Genomic DNA, 24190 nt, shown 5'->3' with positions numbered 1-24190 from the left:
TAAGTGCATCTTTTTCCTTAGACTCTAACTGCAACCCTTCATGCTTCTTGCTCAAAGCATGGAAACGCTCTTCCCACATGTCCTTCTCTTGCTTCATCTTGACGAGCGCGTCTTCCAACTCCCCTACATCCTGGTTAGGGAGAGTTAATGGCTCAACCACAACCATAGACATAGGTCTTTCACAAGGATAAGGCATCTTCAACTCCAAAGCTCTCTTCTTCACCCAAAGAGTGTAAGCTTCCAAAGCTACATAATTGCGCTGACCAAGCTCAGATCTTCCTTTCCTATGCATATTATGCCAATCATGCACAATCTTCTGCTTCAAATGTTGGGGATATTTACCCTCTTGATAGAAAATACTGAAGGTGAGAAAAACAAGAAAGGGGGGTTTGAATTGTTTTGGAAAATAAGCGCTTTTTCAGAATAAGAACACACAGGATTTTATACTGGTTCGCTTATAACACAAAGCTACTCCAGTCCACCCGGCCAAGGTGATTTCACCTTCAAAAAGGACTTAATCCACTAATCTTGAAAGATTATTACAACCAACGTCTAAGAGAAAGATCTCTTAGTCCTCTCAAGTATACAGACTGCGCATAGTCACTTGAGGAATACAAAACAATTTAGGCAAAAACAGAATTTGTAATCTAGAGTGCTTCTAGAATAAAGCAAATATTACAACGGTAAGAGCAAGTAAGAGGTTTCACATTCTGAGCAAAAGCTTGTGAAAGACTGAGAGAGAGAGAGAGAGAGAGAGAGAGAATATTTCTATGCGTTCAAGTGTGTCTCTCAATGATGTTTGCCGTCCTTTATATAGAGGTGAAAGGACCGTTGTAGTGATGGCAGATATTTTGTCTTGATGAGAGTTTAATTCCATAACTTATGTTGTTTCTTGCCAAAACAAGTTTGTCTCCCTGAATAACTTCTTTCCAGATATAGTTTCTTTCCCTTTGAAGTTGTAGTTGCCGTTACTCTTTCTGGATATGGAAATTCTTTGTCAGAGTCTGCGTTACTCTGTTAATTTGAGATCTTTTAGATGTGACTTCAGAGCTTTTGATAGTCCTGTTCTTTTAGATCCTCAGCGATGATTCAGGAGGAACTTTAGAGCTTTTGATATTCTGCTATGTTGTTGCTCAGAGTCAGAACTTCTAGAGAGCGCTTCTTCTTCAGATGCTTCTGATGTTCTGATATACTGTTTTGCTCAGAGTCAGAACTTCTAGAGTGCGTTTCCACTTCAGATGCCTCTGATCTTCTGGTACTCTGTATCTGATAAAACGATCAGATTCCTTTGTTCTTGTTCGGAGTCCTGCACACTTAGAAACTTTTCGTTAGAGTGCCATTTTTAGTTTCATCCTTTGTTATCATCAAAATCCTGGAATCTGTTGTAGAACCATTTTTGTTCTTACAATCTCCCCCTTTTTGATGATGACAAAACAAACTCAAATGACAGATGAAAACATTCAGATATAAGAGTTTATCATATCAGATGGAAGTGAGCTCCCCCTGAGATAGGCTAGGGAGTTCAGAAGTTCTTATCAGAGCTTCCAAGCAACGAAGTTTCTAGATACCTTTCTGCAATTTTCTAAGTCAAGAAGTGTTAGAGAGATTTTTATTGAAAGTATGTTTGCAGAGTACTTAAGGCATTAGACCATTTTTCATCAGAGCTGTTTGATTTCTCCCCCTTTTTGTCAGGATCAAAAAGACTTAGTAAACAAATAATAAGCAGGAAGAAAATATATATATATATATATATATATATTATTATATATATATATATATATATCCAGATAAGAGCAAAAACATCAGAGACAAAACAGGAAAAGCAACAAGCAAGAAAAAAACATCCTAGGTGCCTAAGGGTTGGAAGGAGGAGGCATTCTCTGAAGCAGTTGGTTCAGTAGATTCTGAATGTTGGCGTTGATTGTGTCCTGTTGATCCAATCTGGCTCGAACTTCCTTCTGCTCTTTCTGAAGCTCCTCAAGAGTCTTGAGAACCAGGGGGGCAAAAGTAGAGGACTCCCCCTGAGTCAGAGCATTCTGTTCTTCAGCGGCTTTAGCTTTAGCTTCAGCAGCAACTTTTGCTTCAACTTCAGCAGCAGCAGCAACATCAACTAGAGCTTTGGCTTCAGCTTCCCTTACCCTTTGAAGTTCTTCTTGTCTTGCTCTTTCTTCTGCTTCCCTTCTGGCCTGTTCCTCAGCTTCTTTGGCTAAGCGCTCCTGTAGTCTTGTCTCAGCGTCTCTAATAAAGTCGTTTTTGACTTGCTCAGAGAGATTCTTCAATTTAAAGGCCTCAGAGGTCATCCAGCCAATGACTCTGTTCCAGTGTGTCCTCACAGAGGAAGGATCATCACTGATGTCAGAGTTTATGGTCAGAGACTTGACCTTTTCCACTGATGCTCCTGTAAACAGCATAATTGCTTCCTCTAAGGTTGGCAGGGAGTTTTCTGGTTCAGAGGGTGGAGGTGAAGAGGTTGGAGGGCTTAGGTTGAGAGTTTGAGGTTCAGCGGAAGTGTTTGGAAGGGAAATGTCAGAGGTGTTGGGGTCAGAGGGTTGAACGTCAGATGGAGTGATGGTTGGTTGTTCTGTGGGTGGTGAGGTTAATTCCGGTTCAGGTGGAGGTTGTTGTGGTTGTTGTGAAGCACGGTTTTGAGCCTGAAGTTGGGTTAGAGTAGGAGAAGCGGGGTCAGAGGATTCTGTGTCAGAAGAAATGACAAAGTAGGGAGGTGATTCTGGGGCTGAGGATGAGGAAGTAGTTTGATTCATTTGTTTAGCTTCAGATATGGGTAAGGAGGTATTGGCAAGGTTGAATTTTGGTAGTGGTTGAGATGTTCTGGTCGTTGAAGGAGGGGTTTCAGATGAGGTGTAGAGGGGTGTTGGTAGAGGAATAGAAGAAGCAAGTTGCTGTACAGAAGGAGCAGGAGAGGCAGACTTACCAGACTCATGCAGAGGTGTTGGAGGTCTTGATTCAGAGGATTCTCCTAGCTTCGCTTTCTTCGCCTTCGATGTTTTCTCAGATGGACCTCTTTTATACCTCACGAAGTTTGGAGCTGTATCTGGCAGTTCGCTCAACCTGAATTCTGAGATGTCCACTCTTTCATCCTTTAGACGTTGGAGATAGTGGAGAATTGCCTCTTTGGGTTCTTCCTTGTAGAACATACATAGACCATTGGGAATTTTCCTCTGATCTTTTAAGGCTTCCCAGGAGGTGTCCAGAGTAGGTCTAACGTTGACCTTCTCCAGAATCCCTTATTTTAAATTAATGGTGAATTTTTGGTGTTTTATTTAATTATTAGATGTTGGTGCGATTTAAAATAAATTATTTGAATATGCGTTGTTGGGGTGTGGTAGAAATAGTAGGGTGCGATGAGACGTTAGAGTAAGTTAGAAAATGATTATAATAATTAGAATTTTATTTATTATTATTGATAAAATAAGAAATTGGAGAGAATAAGAGTATGAGTCAATTGTGAAATGTTAGGAGAGTTTGTGGTAAGAAGAGGGAAACTAGAGTTAAATTGGGCAAAAATGATAATTAAGCAAAAGTAAGGAGATTACTATATATTTCAAAAGTTGGGAGAGAAACTAGGTTTTTGGGAGATTTTGTTGGTATGTGAGATTGGAGCAAAAGAGGCAAAGAGGGAGAGAAAAAACTTGAGGTTAAAGAAGAAGATCAAGGGCTTTTGCTGGAGATCAGGTAAGGGTGAGAACTTTTTCTAATAGTAAAGGGTATGATAGAAGGGTAGAATAGAGGAACCTTTAACCTCCTTAGGGTTGAGTGTTTTGATTCATAATTCTGAAATTGTATGCTATGATGGTTGTTATATCATGATTATATGATGAATTTCAGGTCCCTTATGTGCGTCTATGTTTTTTTTATGATTTAACATATATCCACCATTGTTGCAATTTCGAAGGTTTTAGGCATAATCTTAAAATTGTGATTAGGTGATTTAATTGTGTTAAAACTGTAAATTAACTTAAGATAATTAGAGTATTGCATGGGTTGTAATTTTCGAAGCGTTTGCCTTTTTACGGAATCGAAATCGAAGGTACGAAAGGCCTCCAAGGATGAAAAACGCAGAAAATTCTGCATTCTGTCTGTCATGACCGCACTCAGCGCTAGAGCCTCTGTTCGTGTCTTTCGGTCGAAATCGTTTTGGCCATAACTTTTGATTCGTAAATCCAAATCGAGTGTCGTTTGAAGCGTTGAATATATGAAATAGAGGGCTATAACTTTATTCCAGGGATACAATAATTTTGGTGATTATTTAATGAACGTTTTTGGGGTTGAAGAAGATGAAAATTATGCTGGAAATTTTAGAAAAACAACAACTTTTTAGTAACGCCTCTGTGCACGGTTTTGATCATAACTCTCAACTTGTGAATCATTTTGGGTTGGGGTTTGAAGTATTAGAAAGGTGACTCTTAGAGATATAATGTGATAGTGATAAGTGAATTGATTGAGTATTATTTCTATGCCTACTGTGTTGGTGAAGTTTTTCTTCATACGTTCAGTTAATGAATTGTTGACATATCCCGACGATTTTGGTCATAACTTTTATTCCGTAAGTCCGATTTTGATGCCGCTTGAAGCATTAGAAATCTAACACTCAGGCATATAACATGGTAGTGATTGTTGAGATGTTTGAATATTATTCACATGCCTAATATGTTAACAAATGTATTGGTTTATACGTTTGGTTGATGAATCCTTGCATTATTGTAATATCGTGGTGTGATAATTATGTTGTTATGTCGATAATGTTAAGATGTTGATGAGTTGATGATGTTTGTTAATATCATTCACGTGGTAACATGAATTGGTTGTTACATGATGAATGATGTGATGCACAAATGATGAGATGTGTGTGGGGATCCTTTTGGTGAACCTTGTTGTGTTAATGCATGTTATTTGAGAGTCATGCATCTTGGTGTATGGGCTTCGGCCCAGTTTTGGCGGGCCTCGATCCTATAGTGATGGATCAGGTGCGAGTAGCTAATTCCTATTTTAAGGGATTGGTGAAGTGTTACCTATGGTGATGGTAGCGATTTTGGTGTGCTCTGGTTCCAAGAGGGAATCAATCCTATGGTGGGGATCATGGAGTGAGATGAACCTGAGTGTTCATATTTGGTACCACAAGTATATCGAGTCGGTGTTGAGTACATTGCATAAGTACTGCATTTGTATTGGTTGTTGTTGACGTGTTGTTGGATGAGATGCTGTTACATATGATGTTAATGATAATTAAGATGTGGTTTTGTATGATGTTGATGATATTTTAGATGTTGTCATGTATGATGTTGATTATGATTTGGATGTGAAAATGTGATATATTGTTGTGTATGATTGTGTAGATGTTGTACTTTATTCTTCATTCTATATCATTTATTATTGTAATGAATTCTCACCCATTTTGTTTGAATGTTGCCTTTACATTGTCATATATTTTACATTATGTATTGAACCTAACACGCAATAATCCTTCCAATATGATCGTGTATATGATTTAAGTACAAATAACATGGAATGTAATTTAAGTAATATAAAATTTAAAATAGCATGAGACACAACCAATTAGATATAGACAAAAAAAATCATATGTGAATATTGCTCTCAATGATGAAAAGTTTGAAATCTTGATTATTATGTATTATAACGTTCATTTTCACTATCAAGATAACTTGTTGTTATTTAATAAATTTTGACCTATGTTTCATTTGTATTTGTCTTTAATGTTAAAAATGTGATTAAAATATTTTATTAAGTGAACACAACACAACTAATTAGATTCAGATAAAAAAATCATATATAAATAGAGATTAATTAGTATGCACTGTCAGTGTAAAAAAATTTACCCTGTCAATTCATCACCGTCACCCGTTTGCATTATTTTATATATTTTTAAAATAAAAATCAAACATATTTCAATATCCAATACCTGACATTAAATGACGGCGTAAAATCCTTTTACACCGTCAATGTATTTCAATTAAAACCATATAAATATTATTCTCAATTAAATATTTAAATACAATTATGCGGTATAAAAAATTTAAACCCGGATTTTTAACTGGTTTAATATGAAAATCAAGAAAAATAGCATCAATTTGAAAAAAAAGTGTCAATAGAGTGAATGGATGATTAAATTGTGTATTGAATTAGTAATACCTTGAACAAATTTATGAATGTCAAAATTCTAATCAAACACTTTTATACACATTGCTACTCAATTGGTCCATCCAAAAAATAAATAAATCACATTTTAGATAAAATATAAATTAAGAGAGGGTTTTCGGTACATTTATAAACCTCTGAAAGTATCTCCCGTCTCACATTCACACACTTTTCCGTCCCACACCGTCTCCAACGACCACATTTCCTCACCATTTCCGGTAAGATAACAATTCCGCTAAAGGTTGGACCGGCCGGTCTGACCCGTATTCAATTTCACAACTAACCGTTCTCTTCAACCTTCAACAACTCGTTTCAGTAAAACCCAAATGCCTCTGTCTGTCATCACAATAAGCTGCTCAATTTTCAATCTCGTGTTACTCACCTTTTCTTCTCAACTCTTCTTTCTTCCCTCAATCATTACAAATCATGGTTACTCGATTATCAACAAAATTCATGAACATTTGCATATCCTCAATGTGCAAATCGAAGCAATTACTAAAAGCCGAAGTCGTTTTAATAGACGCCATTAAACTAGGAGTACTCCCTGATACTGTTACATACAACACGTTAGTCGATGCTTATTGTCGTTTTGTCAGCATCGATGCAGGTTACACTGTTCTCAATAGAATGAAAGAAGCAGGGATTAACCCTAATGTTGTTTCTTATAATTCAGTGATGTCAGGTGCTGTTAGAAAATGTTTATTATCGAAACCCCTCCAACTGTTCGACGAAATGCTTCAATCAGGAATACACCCGAGTGTCTGGAGTTATAATATTTTAATTCATTGTTTGTTTAGGCTTGGTAGACCGGACGAAGGGTATCGTGTTTTCAAGGATATAGTCGAGCGCGCTGAAATGTATCCTACGATGGCGACATATAATGTTATGATTAACGGGCTGTGCAAACACGGGTATGTTCATAATGCTCTTATGTTGTTTAGGAACTTGCAGCGTCACGGGTTTGTTCCTTATGTGTTGACTTATAATGCGATGATTAATGGGTTATGTAAGGCTAGGAGGTTGGCGGATGCGAGGAGGGTGTTACGTGAGTTTTGTGATTATGGTTATGAACCGAATGCAATTACTTATACCACGGTTATGAAGTGTTGTTTTCGGTGCGGGAGGTTGGAGCAAGGGTTGGAGATTTTGTCGGAGATGAGGAGGAAAGGTTATACGTTTGATGGATTTGCTTATTGTACTGTGGTTGCTGCGTTGGTGAAGACCGGAAGGATTGAAGAAGTGGATGAGATTGCTGGGAAGATGACGAGTAATGGTTTGGTGCCTGATCTTGCTTCATATAATACGATGATAAACCTTTTCTGTAGGCAAGGTAAGTTCGATGAGGCGTTGAAGTTGGTGGATGAGATAGAGAAACAAGGACTGAAATGTGATCAGTATACGCACACGATTATAATCCATGGATTATGTAAGATTGGCAATTTCGTTGGTGCCGAGAAGCATTTGGATTACATGAAGTCATTGGGTTTTGGTTTTAATTTGGTGGCATTTAACTGCATGCTTGATTGTTTGGGTAAAGCTGGTCATATTGATCAAGCAGTGAAAGTTTTTGATAGTATGGAGGTTAAAGATTCTTTCACTTATACTATCTTGGTGCATAACCTTTGCAGGGCAAATAAGTTCCTTCTTGCTTCCAAGCTTTTGGTTGCTTTTTTGAAATCTGGTTTTCAGATCTTAAGGGCTACTCAAAGAGCTGTTATTAATGGCCTCTGTACCGCTGGTTTTGTCAATGAAGCCAGGAAAGTTAAGTCGAAAATCCGGACGGCTCGATTGATGCGTTGATTTGATTATATGGCAGCTGCAGTGTTGAACTTTGGAGGTTTGCATTGATTATTGGAACAATGTTAGGCTTACAAAAGAATGACACTCTGATTCTGATACATTAATCCGGTTATTTGATCGCGGTAACCATCATTCAAAGGGAGAATGTTATCATTATGCAACAAGGTGTTTGGTAATTTACTGATAAACTAGGCCAACTGCTATAACTTTTATGATTTTTGCTTGGTTTTACTGGATAAATACCTTTTTGTTGTATTTGCTTGGCAATGTTGACTAATGAAGTTCTCATGAAGAATGAAAATTAACACAGGTGCACACAAAATGTACAAAATTTGAGAAATGACAAATTTGAGTGTATTTAGGTGCATTTTCTCCCTCCCTATTTTAGGAAGGTAGATCTATGAACTTTTACAACATATCAGGAACTATTTTCTGACCATGAGAAGATATTCAAGTGTTTTACCCTAGGTGAGCCATTTCGATTTTGATTTACTTTAACAAAAAACGTTTTTGCCAATGATTTTTTATTTAAGTATCTTGGATGATGCATTATTTTTTATTATGAAATCTTTGGTCATTGTGTAGTTTCAGGTCAGTGTGGTTCCTGAGGAGTTCTAGGAAGAGAAATGTTGATGGGTGCAAGTGGAGGGACCTTTTGCATGGTTCAGAATATGTTCTCCCGTTTGAATATAAAGGTGGAGACTGGATGCTTGTAGGGATGTACCATGGGAGTAAGTTGTTTTGAAATTCTATGTGTTTTTTGCATTTTTTTCTTCTTCTAATTATACTTTGTCAAGTAATAGTAACTATATTTGGTTTAGCAACTGTGTAGTCTAAAGAAAGTAATAATCATAATTAATGTGTAAAACACTGAATATGTTTCCATTTGCCTGGAGTCTGTAAATTTCAAAATTAATAGATTGTTGTAGGTTATATTGATCACTAGCTTTACGCATTGTTGAGTCCAGAGCCTAGACACGTGGGGATTATGGTAATGTATGTAGAGTGAGTCCTGGTTTAAGATATATGATAGTCTGCTTCTTAATTCTCAAGATCGATCCATATTTCTGGTTTGAGTTATTTTCTACCTAAATCAATTTGCAAATTCAAACCAACTCTATCATATGCATTTCTATGTATATTATTGGTTTGAGTCTCTCAAGTTTACTTCTTGATCCAAAATATGTTTGTACTTTAACAAATTAATTGCTTGTGTTTCTTTCTTGAACAACTATACCTTGTGATTAATGATAGCTTTTTTTCATGCCAAACATCATTGGTACTGATACTATTTTTATTTTTCAATTACTACTGAAAGTCCATGAGTTCTTGTTTTAATAATGATTCCTGAAATTTGATTGGCAAGGATAAGCACCAATCTTACTCGGTTCTATTCAAATTATTATGATAAAAGGTAACATATTTTATTCATCTAATTAAGAGAGAGGGGGTTAGTAAATAGGAAGATTTAATAATGCAAATGACGGCACTTGTAATTTTAATGAAACTACAACTACGTGCATCTTTCACGTGCAATTTGAAGAGGGGTTAATGGTACAATCATGAAAGAGCAACTAATGGGTGCATAACATAACATATTGGAAATGCAAATTATGCTTTTTTGACAGATGGAAATACAAAGTAATTAACCGGCTACTTGCGTGGAAAGTATCAAGAAAGTTTTGCCGATTTAGAAAGCAAAGTTATTCAGAAATTATATAGTTCAACATGCACTACACTTAGGTTTCTTACTCTCTTTTCAAACCAACTTCAGAACTTTCGTGCAAATTCAACATATTTAAAATTGTGAATTAATTAAAGTGTATTTTGAATTTTGAATTTTTTTAATGTTATTTTTCTATCTTGAGTGTAATGATATATCTGGTACTGAGGTGTTTGCTGCAAGGATCATGTTGGGATGGATTAATTAGTTTGAGTTAGGACAGAATGGTGAGTATTGCAGATGATGATCTGCCTCATAACAGAATGGCCATGCGAGGAGGAAGATTAGGGGTATTATGATTGAGTTAGGATAGGGGCCTTTGCAGGGAGGGTGCATGTGCATGTTCCTCTAAGAATCTTCAGTGCTTATTTTTTGTTTTGTTTTAATCTATTCATGTCCTTTTTCGTTTTCCCATCTTAAAGTGATTAAAAGTGTTATTTTCGTGTTCTATAAGGAGTCAATTTCCATTTTTTTATTAAAGAAATTCAACTTCCGATTGAAGTGTTAAAATTTTATGTATTCTATAGACTGTTCAATAGTATCAGACTAAAAGAATTTGATCATGGCCGTGATTTTGTTGCTTAACTAGATTTCAAGTCTAATTTATGGGCTAGTTTATTTAGGCATTTAGTGTTGATGCAAATTCTGGTCTCTGTTCGAACCAAGTAAACAGACTGAAGGAATGGCATAATGAGATTTTCTTTCATCTGGTATGCATGTTCTTCACTAAACTGCAATCCGTCTTTTCTATGTGCAGGGGTGTTCATTGATACATGCATAAGGGCTGAAAATCATGAAGGGTTCTGATGCCATTGGCTTAGGTATGTATTCTCAGTGATGATTTCTTTGGCAGTCACTACAGTTCATATGAAATGTTAGAAATATGGTCTAGTTAATTACAAGTGTAGCAATGAACTAAACTTGATTCATTCATCTTGTTCATGCATTTTAAGATTCATAAGTTTTTTTGAATGCATGTGTCTCTACTGTCAAGCAATAACAGTTTCTGGGAGTTATTGTTCACAGTTAAATAAAATAAGTTGTGATAGAATTAGAGTTTGACCTACCTCATGCTTACAAAACCGGCTTAAGGTGAGAATTGCCACCACTTATAAACACAACACATGTTACACTTTTCCTCAACAGCCTTACACGGTTACACTTTTCCAGCCTCATTGACGTTGTTCCCCCGTGATGTCGCTGCTTTGTCGTTGCAACTTGCTCTGCTGAATTAGGCATGAATAAAGGAATTAAACTAGAAAGACATTTCAATATTCTTGAATTAGTTAGTCATTAACCACAGTTGGAAATGTTTTAGATTTTAGTTGTATTCGTGAATAATATTGATGTATTCTAGACAATGGTTTCTATTGAATTAGGAGAGACTAAGAGACATTTAGGTTAAACTATGTGTCTTTAAAAGCACTACAGAGACTTTATTATATATAAAGAGATTATAACTAATTACATGATATAGTCGATGTGAGACTATTCTATATACAAATATTCTCAACACTATATATTTACAAATATCAACAATCTCCCTCAAGCTTGAGCATATAAGTCAAATGCACCAAGCTTGTTACATATATAACTAGTTCTGGGACTTCGCAGAGATTTTGTAAACACGTCTGCCAATTGATCATTAGAGTTGACAAAGCTTGTGACGATCTCACTTGACTCGAACTTCTCTCTAACAAAGTGACAATCTATCTTAATATGTTTGGTCCTCTCATGGAAGACTGGATTTGAAACAATGTGCAATGCAGCTTGATTATCACAAATAAGTGTCATTGGTCTTGCTTCTTCAATTTGAAGTTCCTTGAGCAACTGTTTTAACCAAATAAGTTCACATGTTGCCATTGCCATGACCCTATACTCTGCCTCGGCGCTTGATCTTGCAACTACGTTTTGTTTCTTACTTTTCCAGGATACAAGGTTTCCTCCAACAAGTACATAATCTCCAGAGGTGGATCGTCTATCAATGGGTGACCCTGCCCAATCAGCATCAGAGTATCCAATTATCTGAGTATGTCCTTTATCTTCATACACTAAACCTTTTCCTGGAGCACATTTGATGTATCTCAGAATCCGGATAACAGCATCCACATGTTTCTGACAAGGGGAATTTAAGAACTGACTTACCACACTAACCGCAAAAGAAATGTCTGGACGTGTGACTGTGAGATAATTCAACTTTCCAACCAATCTCCTATACCTTCCTGAGTCAGATAGAGGCTCCCCCTGATTGGATAGTAGTTTGACACTTGGATCCATAGGAGTATCAGCTGGTTTAGCATTCAACAAACCTCTTTCTTCCAAAATATCCATAGTATATTTCCGCTGAGAAATCACCAAACCATCTTTAGATTGGGCTACCTCAATACCCAAGAAATAGCGGAGTGTATCAAGGTCTTTTGTCTGAAATTGATTCGAGAGATGTTGTTTTAACTGGAGTATACCCTGCTGATCACTATCAGTTATGACAATATCATCTACGTACACAATAAGATAAATATACACCCTTGGGCTGAGTGACGATAAAAAACAGAATGATCAGCTTCACTACGGACCATACCAAACTGTTGTACTACAACGCTGAATCTGCCGAACCAAGCTCTCGGAGATTGCTTAAGACCATAAAGAGACCTGTGTAACCTACACACCATATTCAATGACTCCCCCTGAGCAACAAATCCAGGTGGTTGCTCCATATATACTTCCTCTTCAAGATCATCATGTAAAAAGCATTTTTGATGTCAAGTTGATGAAGAGGCCAATGTCAAATGGCTGCAATGGTTAGAAGAAATCTAACAGATGCCATCTTGGCTACAGGCGAGAAGGTATCACTATAATCCAATCCAAAAATCTGAGTGTATCCTTTGGTTACCAACCGGTTTTGTAGGGTTGAGTTAAACCCAAACCACACATTCTTAACATGGTATCAGAGCCTCGTTTAAGATCCGGTGGGCCACCTACTATGGTTTCCGCTATCGGGTCACCCACCATTTATTTCCATGCTCCAGATGTCCAGTCCTGGGCGTGAGGGTGTGTGTTAAGAGTCCCACATCGGACAATATATAGCCTGAACATGAGTTTATAAGTGGGGACAACCCTCACTCTACCAACCGGTTTTGTAGGGTTGAGTTAGGTCCAACCATATTTCTTAACAGTTTCCTTAAGGTAACCAAAAACATCTTCAATTCAATACACAACCTTTTTCTAAAATGATGTCTTATAGTGGGTAGTTGAAATTGCTTGCCTGGTTTTAATCTATGTTTGGAATTCTCAAAAATCACGACACCACTGTAGAGTTTGTAAAAGCTAACAAATGTAGCTTTAGAAAAATCACGTGTGGGAAGCTCTTAAATGTGAGGAGGCAGTGGATGACTTTGTTTCCAAACACACACTTAGAAACTGGTAGCTTTAGAAAAATCACGGTGGGAAGCTCTTAAATGTGAGGAGGCAGTGGATGACTTTGTTTCCAAACACACACTTAGAAACTGATCTTTTAGCTTTAGCTTTAGCTTGGTTGCTTATGTAGGTAGCTGAACTTATAACTACTTATTTGTGTTTGTTTATGCAGGTTGCATTTATTTCAATGAACAAAGCGCCAGTTCAAGGGACTGCTGTGACTAGCGAGAAGTGAACTGCTTCCATTCCGTAAAAAGCAGAAGGCTGATAAGTAGTGACAAATGCAAATTGTATTGGATTAGTATTTTAAGGAAAACAAAAAGATTTCTAGATGGTGATCAAAAGATTCTTGGTAAATTTAATAAAAGATTCTTGGATAAAAGATCACACTGTGAAACCATGTAAGCAACTAAGCATGTACTAAATCAGTGAATGTTGTTCTCATTAAACCATTTCCAATGCTAAAACTGTGAAGTTTGATCATAAATGGAAATGTGTAAAGACGGTCTATACACCTTTACTGTTTTATGTTTTCTGGTATTCTTTGTGTTGGATGTTAAATCTTATGGTATTATATGGAGTATGATTGATGGGGGTTATTTGGTTGCTCCAATAATAATTTCATGTCACCTTGCTCAGGTTTGCTTACCTTGCACATGTTCAAATATCACATCCACTCTCGAAGGGAGGCATTGCTTATTGTGTAAGCACGGTGTCGATATTAAACCTTTATAATCAAGTTAAAATAAAAGATTTTGGAGACTGAATTATTGTGAATCAATACTTATTACTTCCGTTTCCAAACGAGTGACTTCTTTATAAAAGTAATTTGTCCCAAACTAAATCAGTTTTTTATTTTATTTTTAAAATTGTGTCAATTTTATAAGAATGGAATTAAGGAGGTTCTTCTTTATTATATGAATTTGGGTTATTATTGTTTTATCTGAATGGAATTAAAGAGCAAAACGATTTTATTTAGATCTCTCCATGTGGTGATCACATATGATGGATATTTATGAGTCCTTATCGTTCCTTGAGACGATTATAAATGTTGGATTCTTAAACATGAGTCTTTGTCGCTCGTCGAGGCGATTATATATATTGGGTCCTTAATGTAACACCCAATTTTTTAAAATTGTTTTATTTTAAATTATTGGTGAATTTTTGGTGTTTTATTTAATTATTAGATGTTGGTGCGATTTAAAATAAATTATTTGAATATGCGTTGTTGGGGTGTGGTAGAAATAGTAGGGTGCGATGAGACGTTAGAGTAAGTTAGAAAATGATTATAATAATTAGAATTTTATTTATTATTATTGATAAAATAAGAAATTGGAGAGAATAAGAGTATGAGTCAATTGTGAAATTTTAGGAGAGTTTGTGGTAAGAAGAGGGAAACTAGAGTTAAATTGGGCAAAAATGATAATTAAGCAAAAGTAAGGAGATTACTATATATTTCAAAAGTTGGGAGAGAAACTAGGTTTTTGGGAGATTTTGTTGGTATGTGAGATTGGAGCAAAAGAGGCAAAGAGGGAGAGAAAAAACTTGAGGTTAAAGAAGAAGATCAAGGGCTTTTGCTGGAGATCAGGTAAGGGTGAGAACTTTTTCTAATAGTAAAGGGTATGATAGAAGGGTAGAATGGAGGAACCTTTAACCTCCTTAGGGTTGAGTGTTTTGATTCATAATTCTGAAATTGTATGCTATGATGGTTGTTATATCATGATTATATGATGAATTTCAGGTCCCTTATGTGCCTCTATGTTTTTTTTATGATTTAACATATATCCACCATTGTTACAATTTCGAAGGTTTTAGGCATAATCTTAAAATTATGATTAGGTGATTTAATTGTGTTAAAACTGTATCACAACTCTTAAATTCCCTCATATAACGTGTTGATTTAGGTTTGTAAGATAGATTACTACATTGAATTCAAAATTTTGTCTATGGTTGACTACGGTCTTATTATACATTTGTTATATTTAAACTACGCCTAAATAACTTTTATACATCTTCTAAGTATAAGTAATATATTAAATTATTAATAATTAATAATATTTAAATTATTTTAAAATAATAAGAAAATATGTGAGTAAAAATTATTTATTTTAATTCAAAAATAGACAACACTTTTGAAATGTTGCAGTAGACCGTTTATATTTTAAATTCAAAAATAGATAATACTTCGTGAAATATTGCAGAATGCAAAACAATTTTAAAAAACTATTGTTGTAGACAAAATAATACAATATTTGATAAAAGTGTTGTTGCAGACGAAATAATGTAATATTTGGTAAAAGTGCTGCTGTAGGCGAAACAATGCAATATTTGATAAAAATGTTGTTGAAAGTGTGCGTTTCATCAAGGGTCGCAACTTTGTGAAACAATATTTTGACCTATTAATTGAGCATTCATGATTTAGAAAAATATAAAGCAAAAGTCTATCCTCTTCACATAGAATTCCAAATTTCACCTTCCTTACATTTGAATTTTCATGAGGATTGTGCAAATTCGAATATAAACTAAATTATTTTGGACATTCATGCGTTCTAACTCTAAGACATTCGATGATGTTTTAAATACTTATTAAAAAAAAGGTGATTTTGTCTCTATCCATTCGATTTAAATTAATTTTCTAACCCTATGATTAAATAGTTTGATTGAAATTTTTATATATGATTTAAATTTTTTTAAAACATGTATACTTTTATATATAACTTCTACTAATTATTTTTAATGATTTTTTTTATTTCCACACTAAAAAAATAGGTATAGTTATCTATAAATTAAAATGTATTAAAAACATAAAATTTATTTTAATATAATAAATAATTAAATATAATAAGATAAAATGAGATCAATTTATTACTTGTAAGTATAATACACTATTTTTTATGATGCCTAAAGATGTTTTCATCATCTTTTATATTCTGAAACAAATTTATAGTATTAATAAATAATATATATTTTGACAATGAGTATTAAAAGTATTTTAAAAATTTATAAAAAATTTATATTTAGAGAGAAGCAAAATCTCCAAAATAAATCTTATTACTTGGACAGAGAAGATATATATAAGTGGATTTCTAACTAAAGCAATATACTAATGGTAACTAAGTCAAGGTTCACATACATTGCATTTGCTTACATAAATATGAAGAAGTTGGAGCCAAGGAGTTGTTGAAAATGGTTACAAAGAGCTTGTAGTTTTCATTGTTAATTAACAAACCGATAGAGTAAGTATATATGTCCTTTCCTTGATAGTAACTTGTCAAATTGATTTTAGGTTCTTATGCCAAAAAAAGATTGAGTGTAGCTTTATAAATAAAATTGATTCTCATTTTTTGTTGTTCTTTTTTATTTCTATTTTTTATTTATTTCACTCTCCGGTTGGACCTTGGACCGGCCGGTCTGACCCGTATTCAATTTCCCTCTCCGCTACAGACTAACCGTTCTCTTCAACCTTCAACAACTCGTTTCAGTAAAACCCAAATGCCTCTGTCTGTCATCACAATAAGCTGCTCAATTTTCAATCTCGTGTTACTCACCTTTTCTTCTCAACTCTTCTTTCTTCCCTCAATCATTACAAATCATGGTTACTCGATTATCAACAAAATTCATGAACATTTGCATATCCTCAATGTGCAAATCGAAGCAATTACTAAAAGCCGAAGTCGTTTTAATAGACGCCATTAAACTAGGAGTACTCCCTGATACTGTTACATACAACACGTTAGTCGATGCTTATTGTCGTTTTGTCAGCATCGATGCAGGTTACACTGTTCTCAATAGAATGAAAGAAGCAGGGATTAACCCTAATGTTGTTTCTTATAATTCATTGATGTCAGGTGCTGTTAGAAAATGTTTATTATCGAAATCCCTTCAACTGTTCGACGAAATACTTCAATCAGGAATACACCCGGATGTCTGGAGTTATAATATTTTAATTCATTGTTTGTTTAGGCTTGGTAGACCGGACGAAGGGTATCGTGTTTTCAAGGATATAGTCGAGCGCGCTGAAATGTATCCTACGATGGCGACATATAATGTTATGATTAACGGGCTGTGCAAACACGGGTATGTTCATAATGCTCTTATGTTGTTTAGGAACTTGCAGCGTCACGGGTTTGTTCCTTATGTGTTGACTTATAATGCGATGATTAATGGGTTATGTAAGGCTAGGAGGTTGGCGGATGCGAGGAGGGTGTTACGTGAGTTTTGTGATTATGGTTATGAACCGAATGCAATTACTTATACCACGGTTATGAAGTGTTGTTTTCGGTGCGGGAGGTTGGAGCAAGGGTTGGAGATTTTGTCGGAGATGAGGAGGAAAGGTTATACGTTTGATGGATTTGCTTATTGTACTGTGGTTGCTGCGTTGGTGAAGACCGGAAGGATTGAAGAAGTGGATGAGATTGCTGGGAAGATGACGAGTAATGGTTTGGTGCCTGATCTTGCTTCATATAATACGATGATAAACCTTTTCTGTAGGCAAGGTAAGTTCGATGAGGCGTTGAAGTTGGTGGATGAGATAGAGAAACAAGGACTGAAATGTGATCAGTATACGCACACGATTATAATCCATGGATTGTGTAAGATTGGCAATTTCGTTGGTGCCGAGAAGCATTTGGATTACATGAAGTCATTGGGTTTTGGTTTTAATTTGGTGGCATTTAACTGCATGCTTGATTGTTTGGGTAAAGCTGGTCATATTCATCAAGCAGTGAAAGTTTTTGATAGTATGGAGGTTAAAGATTCTTTCACTTATACTATCTTGGTGCATAACCTTTGCAGGGCAAAGAAGTTCCTTTTTGCTTCCAAGCTTTTGGTTGCTTGTTTGAAATCTGGTTTTCAGATCTTAAGGGCTACTCAAAGAGCTGTTATTAATGGCCTCTGTACCGCTGGTTTTGTCAATGAAGCCAGGAAAGTTAAGTCGAAAATCCGGACGGCTCGATTGATGCGTTGATTTGATTATATGGCAGCTGCAGTGTTGAACTTTGGAGGTTTGCATTGATTATTGGAACAATGTTAGGCTTACAAAAGAATGACACTCTGATTCTGATACATTAATCCGGTTATTTGATCGCGGTAACCATCATTCAAAGGGAGAATGTTATCATTATGCAACAAGGTGTTTGGTAATTTACTGATAAACTAGGCCAACTGCTATAACTTTTATGATTTTTGCTTGGTTTTACTGGATAAATACCTTTTTGTTGTATTTGCTTAGCAATGTTGACTAATGAAGTTCTCATGAAGAATGAAAATTAACACAGGTGCACACAAAATACAAAATTTGAGAAATGACAAATTTGAGTGTATTTAGGTGCATTTTCTCCCTCCCTATTTTAGGAAGGTAGATCTATGAACTTTTACAACATATCAGGAACTATTTTCTGACCATGAGAAGATATTCAAGTGTTTTACCCTAGGTGAGCCATTTCGATTTTGATTTACTTTAACAAAAAACGTTTTTGCCAATGATTTTTTATTTAAGTATCTTGGATGATGCATTATTTTTTATTATGAAATCTTTGGTCATTGTGTAGTTTCAGGTCAGTGTGGTTCCTGAGGAGTTCTAGGAAGAGAAATGTTGATGGGTGCAAGTGGAGGGACCTTTTGCATGGTTCAGAATATGTTCTCCCGTTTGAATATAAAGGTGGAGACTGGATGCTTGTAGGGATGTACCATGGGAGTAAGTTGTTTTGAAATTCTATGTGTTTTTTGCATTTTTTTCTTCTTCTAATTATACTTTGTCAAGTAATAGTAACTATATTTGGTTTAACAACTGCGTAGTCTAAAGAAAGTAATAATCATAATTAATGTGTAAAACACTGAATATGTTTCCATTTGCCTGGAGTCTGTAAATTTCAAAATTAATAGATTGTTGTAGGTTATATTGATCACTAGCTTTACGCATTGTTGAGTCCAGAGCCTAGACACGTGGGGATTATGGTAATGTATGTAGAGTGAGTCCTGGTTCAAGATATATGATAGTCTGCTTCTTAATTCTCAAGATCGATCCATATTTCTGGTTTGAGTTATTTTCTACCTAAATCAATTTGCAAATTCAAACCAACTCTATCATATGCATTTCTATGTATATTGTTGGTTTGAGTCTCTCAAGTTTACTTCTTGATCCAAAATATGTTTGTACTTTAACAAATTAATTGCTTGTGTTTCTTTCTTGAACAACTATACCTTGTGATTAATGATAGCTTTTTTTCATGCCAAACATCATTGGTACTGATACTATTTTTATTTTTCAATTACTACTGAAAGTCCATGAGTTCTTGTTTTAATAATGATTCCTAAATTTGATTGGCAAGGATAAGCACCAATCTTACTCGGTTCTATTCAAATTATTATGATAAAAGGTAACATATTTTATTCATCTAATTAAGAGAGAGGGGGTTAGTAAATAGGAAGATTTAATAATGCAAATGACGGCACTTGTAATTTTAATGAAACTACAACTACGTGCATCTTTCACGTGCAAATTTGAAGAGGGGTTAATGGTACAATCATGAAAGAGCAACTAATGGGTGCATAACATAACATATTGGAAATGCAAATTATGCTTTTTTGACAGATGGAAATACAAAGTAATTAACCGGCTACTTGCGTGGAAAGTATCAAGAAAGTTTTGCCGATTTAGAAAGCAAAGTTATTCAGAAATTATATAGTTCAACATGCACTACACTTAGGTTTCTTACTCTCTTTTCAAACCAGCTTCAGAACTTTCGTGCAAATTCAACATATTTAAATTGTGAATTAATTAAAGTGTATTTTGAATTTTGAATTTTTTTAATGTTGTTATTTTTCTATCTTGAGTGTAATGATATATCTGGTACTGAGGTGTTTGCTGCAAGGATCATGTTGGGATTGATTAATTAGTTTGAGTTAGGACAGAATGGTGAGTATTGCAGATGATGATCTGCCTCATAACAGAATGGCCATGCGAGGAGGAAGATTAGGGGTATTATGATTGAGTTAGGATAGGGGCCTTTGCAGGGAGGGTGCATGTGCATGTTCCTCTAAGAATCTTCAGTGCTTATTTTTTGTTTTGTTTTAATCTATTCATATCCTTTTTCTTTTTCCCATCTTAAAGTGATTAAAAGTGTTATTTTCGTGTTCTATAAGGAGTCAATTTCCATTTTTTTATTATAGAAATTCAACTTCCGATTGAAGTGTTAAAATTTTATGTATTCTATAGACTGTTCAATAGTATCAGACTAAAAGAATTTGATCATGGCCGTGATTTTGTTGCTTAACTAGATTTCAAGTCTAATTTATGGGCTAGTTTATTTAGGCATTTAGTGTTGATGCAAATTCTGGTCTCTGTTCGAACCAAGTAAACAGACTGAAGGAATGGCATAATGAGATTTTCTTTCATCTGGTATGCATGTTCTTCACTAAACTGCAATCCGTCTTTTCTATGTGCAGGGTGTTCATTGATACATGCATAAGGGCTGAAAATCATGAAGGGTTCTGATGCCATTGGCTTAGGTATGTATTCTCAGTGATGATTTCTTTGGCAGTCACTACAGTTCATATGAAATGTTAGAAATATGGTCTAGTTAATTACAAGTGTAGCAATGAACTAAACTTGATTCATTCATCTTGTTCATGCATTTTAAGATTCATAAGTTTTTTTGAATGCATGTGTCTCTAGGGGTGTGCAAAATAACCAATAACCATGAACCAATTTCCTATCCAAATTAATCCAAACATTAAAACCCAATCCAAAATTATATTTAGAAATTGGTGATCCATTTATCAAATTAAAAAAAAACCGGTAACCATTATTACAAACCGGTTCAGGTAAACGGTTACCATTTTTCAATAATCATTTCAAATCCCTAATTCTCAAATTTCAGAATCCCTAATTCTCAAAAATCCAAACTTTTTTCTTTTTTTTTCTCTTCATCATTCTTCAAATTCTAAACTCATCAAAACCTGCATCGTGAAACAAAGATTGTCTGGTGTATCTTCTACCAAATCCCTACCCTAACCCTTTCTTCTCAAACCCTTCAACTTGCAACTCAGAATTTATTTTAAGTTGCATTGGTAGGTGAATTTTTTATATCTACTTTTCTTTTCCTTTCAATTCCATTATTAATTTATTTTACTTTTTTATCCCTCTAGATCTGGTGTTCACGAAATTCATCTATAATTGGCTTGTTTATTTTGTTTGAGAGGTTTATAGGTTAAGCTTAATGTGATTAGGAACACATAAATTGTTTGGGAAATTAACAAAGTGATTTACAGTTTCTTTCTTTGCTGTGAAATTGAATTCAAGGAGATGATGTATTGGGCTGCTTTTACACAATTTAGTCATTGTTGTTGTTCTGTTGTTGTTTTTATCCTTTTTTGTGGATTTAATTGAAATCAAATGTAAATTATGTAAACTGTTAGAAAAAAACCAGTTATAGAAACTTGCATTCATCTTTTTGGTATGAAAATGTGGTTCAAATAAGCTGATGCTTCTGTTTTTACATGGGAAACTGAAGTATAAAGAAACTGTGTGCTAAGGATGAAATAAGTGCTTACTGAACAAATCTTGCTTTTTTATTAACTTAGGATGAAATTTGTAGCGTAAAAGCTCTTTGAGTAGTCATTGATAGGCAATTTTGTTTCATTACAGCGGAGGCTGTGGCAGGATCAGCAGCATAGCTTGGTAGAAGTTTGTCTTGTGTATGTGTACAGAGAAGAGATAGTGATGCTTCTAGCTTTTTTGATTTAACTCTAGCCCAGGTACGTTCTATAATTACTGAAGCTTCTTTTAATTGATGTTGAGTATTTCTGGTAACTTTTATGCACGATGCATCTTCCAGCAAAAACTAAAAGAACATTAATTTAGATAATGTGATATGGTGCGAGAATGCTTCAACTTTTTTAAAAACAATTTCTAGTGTAGAAGATACACTTCCATTTCCTAAAACTACACCGGCCAGATACGTCAACGCTGAAATTCGAAAGAATTATTTTGTCGTCAAACAAGAATCGAGATATAGATCAGCTTCCGCGAATAATAATGGATAAATACTGATATGAACCATCAAATCTGTTAGGAAAAAGGTTTCAAAGCTGACCACCATTTCGTTCTTTGACTTGTTTGTTACAAACATTGTTTATTTGATTAGACAATCGTGTTCAGCAATGATATGGATAAATACTGATATGAACCATTAAATCTGTTAGGAAAAAGGGACAGTTTGAGTGTTGCCATCTAGATAAGCTCCTACTAATTATGATAGACTTTTATGTCGTCAAATAATGTCTGCTTTGAAGTTGTTTCTGGTGGTATTTTGAACTGGTGCTTTGTGTTTTTCTGAAGCAGACACTAACCAAGAAAGTTAGGCTCAATTGCATTTAGTTTGATGGTGATATTGATTTTGATATTCCATTGGCTTCATAATTATCATTAATATCTTGTTAAAAATTGAGATTAGTTATCATTAGATACTATTTTTTTAGTATCTTAAACTTTATGCTTATTCCACATTTTTTGAGGGATGAGGGTGTAAATCTCAGAATTTGCTGGATATATCATGTAATGTGGTTACATCGTCGGGTTTGCTTTTGATTTATGTCTGCATTGCAGTTACTTCTTTTTTTAGTTTAGTTTAGTAACTTTGCTGTAGATGATTAGTACTGCGTAAGTGTTGTTTTGTACTTGTAACATTAGGTGTTTTTTTTCTAAAACTTAGTCATGGAGTTACTTTTCTCATTATATTGTACGGAAGTATCACATCTAATATGTAGTGGTTCATAAAAAGATTCTATAGTGAAAGAAGGATCATTTGGCAATTTCATTACCCCAGACATTTCTGGATGGAATCCTTAGCATCATACTTTTATGCTAACTTTAGATTTCATGATGAAGACTTAAGAAATGGTAATTATAAGATTAGGTGCTGAAGGAACTTATTTCTATTCATTAGTACTAACGCTTCATATTTCACACGTCATCCTGGCAAAACATAGCAATTACATACCTCTAGATGTATCAACCAACTGTTTGATCCTGAACCGTATCCGCGATGGAAGTGGTAAGCCGGTAAAGATCCATCCAGACAAACTACAAGAGAGAATACAAATCAATCACATTGAGCAATTAACTAATAGCTTTTGTCTTTACAACTGTGAACTGCATGATTCTAAATAGTGAAAGGGCCCATATCAGAAATAAGTCAGCTATATAATCTTGATTTTGTGATGAATGGTTGTGAGAAATGCGGCGAGGTTTTGAAAATTGAGGGGATTCTCTGAGAGTTGCTGAGAGAGATTGAGAGTGGAGTGTTTGATTTGTGCTGTAATTTTTTCCGTGAATTGTGACTGGATGAAGAGTGATGAACAATGATTGGACCCTTATTCTATTGCGAAACTCACATGAAGTTCATCCTGAAATTCACTTATCAGTTAGAAATTCAATAGTTTGTTAGAGTTTATATGTTAGTTGGAAATTAGTTTAGAAGTTAGTGATTTTAGATTTCAGTTATTAGTTAGAATGTTTTCAGTTTAATCTCAGTTATCAGGTGAAGATGAGTTGTGCCACCTTTGTTATTGAAAAGAAATGTTTAGTTGGGAAAAAGTCAATTTTTGTGAAAAATGCTCAGACTGTTAGTTTGTTACTGCTGAATGATATGCTTGGATTGAAATCATGCTATGGCTGCAACATTCTGTTTTTGCCTATTGCTAGTTATTAGTTAATTGTTGTTCTGTTAATTGGAAATGCATTGCCATGTTGGATGAAACTTTGTTATGCAGTCAAATCTATTAGAAGTTTGTGTAAATTAAATTATATTAGGCTCTGATTCAATTAAATGAAAATTATGAAATGTTGTTATTCTAATTGTTCTAAATAGTGAAAGGGCCCATATCAGAAATAAGTCAGCTGTAGAATCTTGTGAAAAAGTAATGCATCATACATACCAATTGAATAAGGAAATGTCATATTCATATCAGATTTTTTATTGTGTTTTTTTATCATAATTTGTTTTCCTATTTTTAACAGAATCAAGATGACTAATGTTGGTACAACTTATGCAACATCCGAGAATACAGTTTCAACCC

The 24190-nt window shown here is 34.7% G+C and overlaps 1 protein-coding gene across 1 annotated transcript; it reads left to right on the top strand.

Annotated features, from left to right (window-relative positions):
* The first annotated feature begins 6417 nt into the window (after positions 1 to 6417).
* LOC127074943 (putative pentatricopeptide repeat-containing protein At4g17915) lies at positions 6418 to 18133 on the top strand. Its single transcript, XM_051016368.1, has 2 exons — positions 6418 to 7794; positions 17898 to 18133. Exons 1-2 carry the CDS (start codon positions 6601 to 6603, stop codon positions 18075 to 18077), a joined length of 1374 nt encoding a protein of 457 aa, XP_050872325.1. The 5' UTR covers positions 6418 to 6600; the 3' UTR covers positions 18078 to 18133.
* Positions 18134 to 24190: the final 6057 nt, after the last annotated feature.

This window comes from Lathyrus oleraceus, chromosome 4, assembly GCF_024323335.1.
Source record: "Lathyrus oleraceus cultivar Zhongwan6 chromosome 4, CAAS_Psat_ZW6_1.0, whole genome shotgun sequence".
In the NCBI taxonomy this organism is placed as follows: domain Eukaryota; kingdom Viridiplantae; phylum Streptophyta; class Magnoliopsida; order Fabales; family Fabaceae; genus Lathyrus; species Lathyrus oleraceus.
The sequence above is the reverse complement of the archived record's forward strand: the minus strand, read 5'-3'. Positions and strand labels throughout refer to the sequence as shown.